Source organism: Bombina bombina, chromosome 1 (genome assembly GCF_027579735.1).
Source record: "Bombina bombina isolate aBomBom1 chromosome 1, aBomBom1.pri, whole genome shotgun sequence".
In the NCBI taxonomy this organism is placed as follows: Eukaryota; Metazoa; Chordata; class Amphibia; order Anura; family Bombinatoridae; genus Bombina; species Bombina bombina.
Window position 1 is genome coordinate 404,638,535 of NC_069499.1, and position 11,427 is coordinate 404,649,961.

At 34.5% G+C, this 11,427-nt stretch overlaps 1 protein-coding gene across 1 annotated transcript; it reads left to right on the forward strand.

Moving 5' to 3' along the window:
• Positions 1-1,593: 1,593 nt before the first annotated feature.
• On the forward strand, positions 1,594-1,957 carry LOC128638030 (dynein light chain Tctex-type 1-like). The gene has a single exon (XM_053689907.1). The coding sequence runs from the start codon at positions 1,594-1,596 to the stop codon at positions 1,939-1,941; it is 348 nt and encodes a 115-aa protein (XP_053545882.1). The 3' UTR covers positions 1,942-1,957.
• The last annotated feature ends 9,470 nt before the right edge of the window (positions 1,958-11,427 follow it).

Genomic DNA, 11,427 nt, shown 5'->3' on the forward strand with positions numbered 1-11,427 from the left:
ATTCCAAACACGCAAGAAATTTCCCAAGTGCAGATTTAAAATTCACAATTTCTTCATTTCATCAATTAAAAATTGGAAAAACATCCAAGCAAATTATGGTAAAAGATACATCAGAATGGTCTAACCCGTTTCGGCTATGACATGTTGCCATATTCATAGACCTGTCCTTATGTTAACTAGTAATCCTATATATAGGCTTCAAATCTAATTACCATAATTGATTACATCTGTTTAACCTCTTTGTTAAATATTTGTATACATAACAAAAAACCTTAGGATACAATTTTTTCAAACCGTTACTTTCAAAGACTTTAGTATACAGTATAAAGTAACATAACAGGCAAGAGACTTTTATTCTTGAAATTAGACGACTAATGAATCGTTTATCACACATTATTATTTGTTTATAAATTTTGTGTATCTCATAATTTATACATTGAAAGAGTTTTTATTCATTAATTTTTCAATTTGTTTATATGTTTATTTAATTTTTATTCCCAAGAGTTTATAATATCAAATTCCGAATTATATCCAAATGGGATCTGTGTATTCAATGTATGAATCCAATAAGTCTCTTGCCTGCTTAGTAACTAAGATCTGTCTCCTCCTCTGGTGGGAGTCTTGAAAAATTCAATAATATTTCATCTAAATGAACTAACATTTTAATTATGTTCATAAATGAAGTGTCTGGCCAATGCTGAACATGGGGTATTATTCTTAATGTCTCCTAGATCTTCTCGTATACGGGTTCTTGTCTCTCATGTAGTTAACCCTATATATTGGCCTTTACATAGATTGCATTCTGCTAAGTAAACCACATAGCATTAGCTACAATTTGTGCATCCCTTTTATATCAAATATTTTGTTGAATGCAATCTAAATGTCTTTGTTGCTATATGATATTCACAGGCTTTGCAATGTCTGTTGCCACATCTATATCTACCATTATTGGTTAACCATGAGCTACTGGTAGCTTTTTGCATTTTATTTTTAGGCATACTTGGGGTAAGGATATTACATATCTGCATCCCTTTCCTATTACATCTTTTAAAATGTCATTGTCATACAGGATGGGAAGATATCTCTTAATAGTCCCACAAATTTCATTGTATTGATTAGCGTATTTTGTTATAAAGACTGGTCTGTTATCCAATCTTTTTATTTCTATATGGCACACATGAACTAAAGCCCTCTAGTTGTGAAAAAAATCAAAATGCATTCAGATAAAATGCTCAAAGCAAAATTTATTATAAAGTAAATTAGAAAGTTGTTTAAAATTACATGCCAATATGAATCATGAAAGTTTATTTTTGACTAAAATATCCCTTTAAGTCGCAAAAACTTTATATACTTTTTATATACGGACAAATTTGAGAAGTTTAATAATAAAGAAAAAAAGAAAATAATAATACTATAAATAGCTCAGATTAAAGAAAAAAAAGTAGATCTATATTTGTACTTTATCTCCCTCTCTGAGTACCATAGGAAGTCTCAAATACCCTGGGCAATCGGTAGTTGTGCTGGTGTGAGCTGAGCAGTGCGCAAGCAGCGAGAAGCCACTCGGTTGAGCTGTACAAAGGGGGAAGGTATAAGATGGATGACTTCCAGGGCTCTGAGGAGACCTCATTTGTTGTAGATGAAGTTAGTGGGATAACTAAAGAGTCTATAGAAAGTTCAATTGGCGGTAACGGTAATGCTTACCAGCACAACAAAGTAAACCAGTGGACCAACAACGTTGTGGAACAGACATTAAGTCAGCTTACAAAATTGTCCAAGCCATTCAAGTACATTGTGACATGTGTAATTATGCAAAAGAATGGTGCAGGGCTTCATACAGCAAGCTCATGTTTCTGGGATAACTCAACTGATGGAAGCTGTACTGTAAGATGGGAGAACAAGACCATGTACTGTATTGTCACTGCCTTTGGACTTGCAATATAGGCTTTTCATGTCAGAACTTTGCTTGTTTGTTTTCTCTACTTTTTTTTTTCTCTCTTCAATGCCAAGTTTTTACATTTTATTAAAGTAACAGGCTGGTGGTTGTTCAACAGTGCAATGACTGACAAATATCTAAAGCGGATGTCTTCACTTACATTTTTATAAGGTGCTACAACCAAAAAGTGCCACTGAAGAATCTTTCTTGAATATACTTTTTAATACACTAATTATAACATGTATTTCTTTACCTAGTACTAATTAAATTATTATGTCACATTTTATATTTTCTTCATTTATTCTTGTTATGGCACAGTGATGTTCATGGGGGGGGGGGGAGCAAATATATTTAATTTGCTTTTGTTACTACTCTTAATGAATTGAGCAAAATAAACTGTGAAATTACAAAAAAAAAAAAAAAAAAAAGGACGTCTCCAATACCCAAAAGTTTTAGAAAAAAAACATCCCCATGATAGAGAAAACGAATCCAGAAATTTATGAGAGGTGGTGCCGCTTACCTAATAAGTGCTCCTTAGATCTGGTTTTACTGGTTGTGGAGTAGTTAAGGAGAACTCTAACACTGCTTGAACAAGAGCGTTCCAGTTTTGAGGTAGAGCACTGTTTGGTTCTTACGGCTAAGGCTCACTAAATTGGAAGAACAGGTGCTAAAATATAAAGAGGAACTAGCTGCCTACAATCGGAGCAAGTGCAGATGAGTGTCGGAGGAATACCTAGAATACCCATGGCAATACGGGATTGTGACACCAGGAAGGAAAATGAGGGGGTATCAGCAATGTTTAAGATGCCCAGAAGGTGCCACACTTTATTCCAGCTCTTTAGGAAGTGACTCAGAAAACACTGGTGGTCACAGAGCCTTTTTTTTAGAGGGCTGAGACCTTCAGGATAAAACAGAATCCAGAGGTCAAGGAGAGGGAGAAGGAGAGCTACTGTGAATTTCAGACATTAATCAGCTGTAGCTAAATTTATAGATGATCTGCTACAAAATAGTGTTAAAAAGATTCTATTTTATGTAAGAAATGTTAGCAATTTCATTGAAAAATTGAGGAATCTGAACACAGATAATGTTGAATTTATATTTGTTACTATTAATATATATAACCTCTACACCTGCATACCCCATAAGAAAATAATACAGGCAGTTAGAACCTGTTTATTAGAGGATGATTAATACAATGGCCCCCTATTGAGTATATTGCATTTATTTTACATAAAAATTATTTGAAGTTTGAAAGAGGAATTTATCTTCAGTCTTTAGAAGTGGCCCAATGTTATGTGAATATTTTATGCATGATTATGAGCAGAAATATGTCCTTTTCCATCCATAACTGATAAAATATGGCACATTTTACAAGCATTTTATTGACAATATGTTCATTCTTTGGTATGGCAGTAAAGACAATTTGAGAAATGTTATTGATAGTCTTAAAGGGACATGAAACCCACATTTTTTCTTTCATGATTTAGAAAGAGAATGCAATTTTAAACATCTTTCTAATTTACTTCTATTATCTCATTTGTTTTATTCTCTTGATATTCTTTGCTGAAAAGCATATCTAGATATGCTTAGTAGCTGCTGATTGGTTGCTGCACATAGAAGCCTCGTGTGATTGGCTCACCCATATGCATTGCTTTTTCTTTAACTAAGGATATCTAAAAAATAAAGCAAAATAAATAATAGAAGTAAATTGTAATGTTGTTTAAATTTGTATTCTCTATTTGAATCATGAAAGAAATATTTTGGGTTTAGTGGCCCTTTAACAGCATTCCTAGCCCCAATAGATTTGTACCCAATTGGGACTCTAAGCATAATGATTTTCTTGATATTGAGCTGTTTAAGGAGAAGGGTAACCTAGAAACTAGGGTATACAGATAGAAATACACTTGTTAGATTTACATTTTCATTCTCAGCATTTATTGAAATCCATGCCTAGGACCCAGATGCTACAAGCTAAAAGATTGACCTCTAAGGAAGATGAGGTTGAAACAGCAGTGGAGGAAATGGTAAATAGATTTTGCAGAAGGGGTTACCCTAGGGAGATCAGGAACAAGCATTAAGGGTTAAAAATGCAAAGCGATAGAAAGAAAGATAATAAAATCAGACACTACTTTGTAACAGATTATACAACTGACACTTAGGAAATAAGAAAGGCAATAATTGATAATTGGAAAACTCTGTGTGCTTATCCATTATGTGTGTGTGTATATATATATATATATATATATATATATATATATATATATATATATATATATATACAGGGAGTGCAGAATTATTAGGCAAATGAGTATTTTGACCACATCATCCTCTTTATGCATGTTGTCTTACTCCAAGCTGTATAGGCTCGAAAGCCTACTACCAATTAAGCATATTAGGTGATGTGCATCTCTGTAATGAGAAGGGGTGTGGTCTAATGACATCAACACCCTATATCAGGTGTGCATAATTATTAGGCAACTTCCTTTCCTTTGGCAAAATGGGTCAAAAGAAGGACTTGACAGGCTCAGAAAAGTCAAAAATAGTGAGATATCTTGCAGAGGGATGCAGCACTCTTAAAATTGCAAAGCTTCTGAAGCGTGATCATCGAACAATCAAGCGTTTCATTCAAAATAGTCAATAGGGTCGCAAGAAGCGTGTGGAAAAACCAAGGTGCAAAATAACTTCCCATGAATTGAGAAAAGTCAAGCGTGCAGCTGCCAAGATGCCACTTGCCACCAGTTTGGCCATATTTCAGAGCTGCAACATCACTGGAGTGCCCAAAAGCACAAGGTGTGCAATACTCAGAGACATGGCCAAGGTAAGAAAGGCTGAAAGACGACCACCACTGAACAAGACACACAAGCTGAAACGTCAAGACTGGGCCAAGAAATATCTCAAGACTGATTTTTCTAAGGTTTTATGGACTGATGAAATGAGAGTGAGTCTTGATGGGCCAGATGGATGGGCCCGTGGCTGGATTGGTAAAGGCAGAGAGCTCCAGTCCGACTCAGACGCCAGCAAGGTGGAGGTGGAGTACTGGTTTGGGCTGGTATCATCAAAGATGAGCTTGTGGGGCCTTTTCGGGTTGAGGATGGAGTCAAGCTCAACTCCCAGTCCTACTGCCAGTTTCTGGAAGACACCTTCTTCAAGCAGTGGTACAGGAAGAAGTCTGCATCCTTCAAGAAAAACATGATTTTCATGCAGGACAATGCTCCATCACACGCGTCCAAGTACTCCACAGCGTGGCTGGCAAGAAAGGGTATAAAAGAAGAAAATATAATGACATGGCCTCCTTGTTCACCTGATCTGAACCCCATTGAGAACCTGTGGTCCATCATCAAATGTGAGATTTACAAGGAGGGAAAACAGTACACCTCTCTGAACAGTGTCTGGGAGGCTGTGGTTGCTGCTGCACGCAATGTTGATGGTGAACAGATCAAAACACTGACAGAATCCATGGATGGCAGGCTTTTGAGTGTCCTTGCAAAGAAAGGTGGCTATATTGGTCACTGATTTGTTTTTGTTTTGTTTTTGAATGTCAGAAATGTATATTTGTGAATGTTGAGATGTTATATTGGTTTCACTGGTAAAATTAAATAATTGAAATGGGTATATATTTGTTTTTTGTTAAGTTGCCTAATAATTATGCACCGTAATAGTCACCTGCACACACAGATATCCCCCTAAAATAGCTATAACTAAAAACAAACTAAAAACTACTTCCAAAACTATTCAGCTTTGATATTAATGAGTTTTTTGGGTTCATTGAGAACATGGTTGTTGTTCAATAATAAAATTTATCCTCAAAAATACAACTTGCCTAATAATTCTGCACTCCCTGTATATATATATATATATATATATATATATATATATATATATATATATATAAAATGTATCTATAAATATATACAGAATATATAAAGTGTATATATATATATATATATATATATATATATAGTATATGTATATATTTATATATACAGTATATATATATATATATATATATATATATATATATATATATATATATCAACGCACACACACCTTTGAGCCCTTTTCAGTTTAACACCTATAAGCCTCTCCAGGTTAAACACCTTGTCATATACCTAATCCCATTTTAAGTCTTTTAAAATACAATATTAATTTATATATGCATGTAATACTTTATTTTAATATGTTTTACATGTGTTCTGTGTAACTTTTATTCTAGCCCTAAGACTTAACTTTAGGCCTCTGGTCGCACTAATTCTTCTAGTGTTATTTTGGCTTTCGCTTGAGTGCAAGCCATAACTTTCAACTTGTAATATGAGCAATGTTTAGCACGGACACAAAATCCATTGAACGTATAAGGCGCTAAAAAGATTTCAGCCATGCTAAACATTCTTTGGTAATTCAGTTTTACCATGGACTTGTTATCTGGTCCAATGTGTTTATTGAAGTTTTTATATTTTTGTACTTTGGCTCTTTCACTTTCTTTTTTCCTATTACTGAGGTACTTGCTATCGGCTAAATTACGAGTTTTGCGTTATGAGCGGCACGGTGCTAACTTGCACGTTATTGTCACCGCTCACTTCCCTACAGCGCTGGTATTACAGGTTTACAAAAACCCGACGTTAACGGGCAAGAATTGAGCGTAGAGCAAAATTGAGCTCCATACTGCACTCCAATACCAGTGCTGCTGAAAGCTGCGGTGAGCTGGTTTTACATGCTCGTGCACGATTTCCCCATAGACATCAATGGGGAGAGCCGGCTGAAAAAAAGTCTAACACCTGCAAAAAAGCAGCGTAAAGCTCAGTAACGTAGCCCCATTGATTCCTATGGGGAAACTAAATTTATGTTTACACCTAACACCCTAACATGAACCCCGAGTCTAAACACCCCTAATCTTACACTTATTAACCCCAAATTTGCTGCCCCCGACATTGCCGACACCTACATTATACTTATTAACCCCTAATCTGCCGCTCTGGACATCGCTGCCACTATAATAAACATGTTAACCGCTAAACCGCCGTACTCCAGCATCACAAACACTAGTTAAATATTATTAACCCCTAATCTGCCACCACTAACATCGTCGCCACCTACCTACATTTATTAACCCCTAATCTGCCCCTAACCATAGCACCCCCTAACTTAAATATAATTAAAATAAATCTAAATAAAACATAATATCATTACCTAAATAATTCCTATTTAAAAATAAATACTTACCTATAAAATAAACCCTAAGCTAGCTACAATATAACTAATATTTACATTGTAGCTAGCTTAGGGTTTATTTTTATTTTACAGGCAAGTTTGTATTTATTTTAACTAGATAGACTAGTTAGTAAATAGTTATTAACTCTTTACTAACTACCTAGCTAAAATAAATACAAATTTACCTGTAAAATAAAACCTAACCTGAGTTACACTAACACCTAACATTACACTACAATTAAATAAATTATATTTATTAAATACAATTACCTAAATTACAAAAAAAACAAAACACTAAATTACACAAAATAAAAAAAAAGAAATGATCAGATATTTAAACTAATTACACCTAATCTAATAGTCCTATCAAAATAAAAAAGCCCCCCAAAATAAAAAAAAACCCTAGCCTAAACTAAACTACCAGTAGCCCTTAAAAGGACCTTTTGCAGGACATTGCCCCAAAGATATCAGCTCTTTTACAAACAACCCCCCAACAGTAAAACCCACCACCCACACAACCAACCCCCCCAAATAAAATCCTAACTAAAAAAACCTAAGCTCCCCATTGCCCTGAAAAGGACATCTGGATGGGCATTGCCCTTAAAAGGGCATTTAACTATTTTTCAAGTGCCCAAACCCTAATCTAAAAATAAAACCCACCCAATAAACCCTTAAAAAAACCTAACACTAACCCCCAAAGATCCACTTACAGTTTTGAAGACCGGACATCCATCCTCAACGAAGCCGGGAGAAGTCTTCATCCAAGCTGCAAGAAGTCCTCAACGAAGCCGGGAGAAGTCTTCATAAGCTGGCAGAAGTGGTCCTCCAGACGGGCAGAAGTCTTCATTCAGACGGCATCTTCTATCTTCATCCATCCGGCGTGGAGCGGGTCCATCTTCAAGACATCCGGCGCGGAGCATCCTCTTCAATTGAAGTCTTCTTCCAGAATGAAGGTTCATTTAAGTGATGGCATCCCTTGAATTCCGATTGGCTGATAGAATTAATAATAATAACTAGTAGTATTTATATAATAAGAATTCTATCAGCCAATCTGAATTAAAGGTGAAAAAATCCTATTGGCTGATGCAATCAGCCAATAGGATTGAGCTTCAATCCTATTGACTGATCCAATCAGCCAATAGGTTTGAGCTTGCATTCTATTGGTTGTTCCAATCAGCAAATAGAATGCAAGCTCAATCCTATTGGCTAATTAGGGGGTGTCAGGGTTAGATTTAGGGTTAGTAAAATGAATGTCCATCCACAGATATGGGGGTTTCCTATGCTGTATGTTTTATGAAGGTTTTCTAGATATGGATTTTTATCAAAACAATATAAAAACATTTTAACCAAGTTTTGTATAAAGGATTTTTAAATGTTTTTGCCAATGACTCTAATATGTTTTAAGATCCATACACGGTTTGAACTGACAAGCATTATCCTTATCTTCTCTTCAAAAAATTCTCTCCCAAGTGTTATTACCAATCCATTTAAGAGTGTTATTACCAATCCATTGAAGATGGTTTTTCAATCCACTTCCGTCATAATTTTATAGATAATTTTATAGATAATTTTATATGTAATTTTATGTACAACCCTATGTATTATCTATATGTACATATATAATTGTGTATTTTTATGATTTATATATGCTTTATATATATATATATATATATATATATATATATATATATATATATATATATATATTTTTTTTTTTTATATATATTATTATATTATTATATCTTTTTCTTATATATATTTTTTCCCAGTGACATCTGGTGTAAACTTTGTAATTAAATTCTGTATTATGTTCGAAAATAATGCTATGTAAATTATGTTTAGACATATCATTTTTTAGGGATAATCTGTACCATTTTGCACTATTTTGTATTCGAATCACCCGAGATCCTGAGCCTTAATACCATCCTCCTTTTTCCACACCTGGTTTATATACATTTTGAAGCCCCGTTACGTATTCTTTCATCCCCGAGAACTGTACCATGTGCGGTAAGCATGAATAGCGCCAAACCGGAAGTACGCATATACGCTATTACGTCACTTCCGGCCAATATCGACATCCGGTATAAACATCCGGTAAGTCGGAAAACAAACACGAGGTAAATAGAAATAAGAAATAACTTATAGGATAAAAGACATTATTAACATAAGGACATAGGATCAACAATATACAAAAGGGCCAAAACAGATCATAACAAAAAGGTCAAAAGCAAAATATTAGCGCAATTTTCGGCGCGAATTTTAGGCTCAAAATTTTAAACAATTCCATTGGCTAACCAAATACACTTAAGGTGTAAACGCCAGGAAGCCGTTACCAGTCTTGAGAAAGGTCCCTGCGGACCGAAACACGTTGGCTATACTGGTAATACGGCTCAGGGTCATATTAGGTGAGTAGAACACTTATACTCTGATTTTATAGCAGCTGTATTGCACTATGTTCGTTTTTGTATAATTTTACAGGTTTATGATGGCATCATTAAAGTACTGACACAATCTTTGAGAAAAAGGACCATCACCTAGAAAATCTTACAACATCACTGCCTGGATTCATTTGGGATATTACACATCACACCTATTTTGGGATCACTACATTTGGCTTTAACTAAAGATTTATTTTTAAGATTTTTTAAGGAAGAGTTGTAAAGACATTTTTAGGGCTGTTTTTAGGTGTACACCTCATAGTTATCACTTTTTTCCTTGTTCTCTGCATTTTTGCATTTTTATCTTTTTTCACGCACATATCTGTGATATCACATTTTTTCCTATTTTTTCTTAATTTGGAGGAGTATTTTACATTTCACATTTTGGATTCACATACATTTCTTCTAGCACCATTTTGAACATTTTTTCACCTTGTTGGAATTCATATGGACTTCCAATCTTCAATTTTTAATTTTTAATTTTTAATTTTTGATCATCACTCTAATATATCTGGACATTTCACTAGCCTGAACAGATCTTAGGACTGTTCTTGGATTGTATGGGCATCTTTTTAACATCCCAATTTACTGGACATATACCTATTTAATAAGCATATTTCTATCAAATATCCACTATAGAGTTTTTTCCTACTGTCTTTCATCCAGCAGTATCTAATATATGCTTAGATCGTATACATTTTTACTTATTGTCAGAAGCTAACCCATTGTCATATTTTATTCAGTGTTACATTAAATGTTATATTTTAATTCTATTCAGTATTGATTGATTTTAATATTATTTTAAAAACTTGGATCTTTTCTTTTTAATTTTGAGTATATTAGTTATCTCTATATATATATACAACCAATCGTGGACACCATCTTAAGCCGCATACCCCTTACCCAGGGCGTTGTAGCGCTGTACCCTCTGGCATTTTATTTCACTTAGATTTAGGGTTAGGTTTTGGGGTTAATATGTTTATGCTAATATGTTTATTATAGTGGCGGCGATGTCTGGAGTGGCAGATTAGGGCTTAATAAATGTAGGTAGGTGGTGGTGATGTTAGGGGCAGCAGATTAGGGGTTAATAATATTTAACTAGTGTTTGCAATGCGGGAGTATGGCAGTTTAGGGGTTAATATGTTTATTCTAGTGGCGGAGATGTCGGGAGGGGCAGATTAGGGGTTAATAATTTTATTTTAGTGTTTGCGATATGGGAGGGCCTCGGTTTAGGGGTTAATAGGTAGTTTATGGGTGTTAGTGTACTTTTTAACACTTTAGTTATGAGTTTTATGCTACAGCTTTGTAGCGTAAAACTCATAACTATTGACTTTAGATTGCGTTACGAATCTTGCGGGATAGGCTGTACCGCTCACTTTTTGGCCTCCCAGAAAAAGCTTGTAATATTGGCGCTATGGAAGTCCCATTGAAAAAAGACTTTACGCAAATTTCGTAAGTTAATTTGCGTTACGGACAAAAATGTGTGCGGTACAGCTTTTTTGACAAGACTCGTAATAGCAGCGGTAGTGAAAAAGCAGCGTTATAACCCATAATGCTGCTTTTTCATTCGTACCGCGAAACTCGTAATCTAGCTGTTTATTTTTTGATGAGTCCAAGTTTAGAAAGAAATTTGTTAAATTAATAAAATTATTTACAATTAATTTTTTGAACAGGACCCAGGCACAAACTACATCTCTACTAAAGAACTTTGTAAAGATAGATTGTTTGGTAATACATTAAATGTACATCTGTTAAATAAAAGTGTGGAGCGCTAACTTTTGCGCACAAGGTACTGTATATCGTGTTTTTTTTTTTTTTTTTTTTAAATTTTGCTTGTCGGAAATAGCTCTC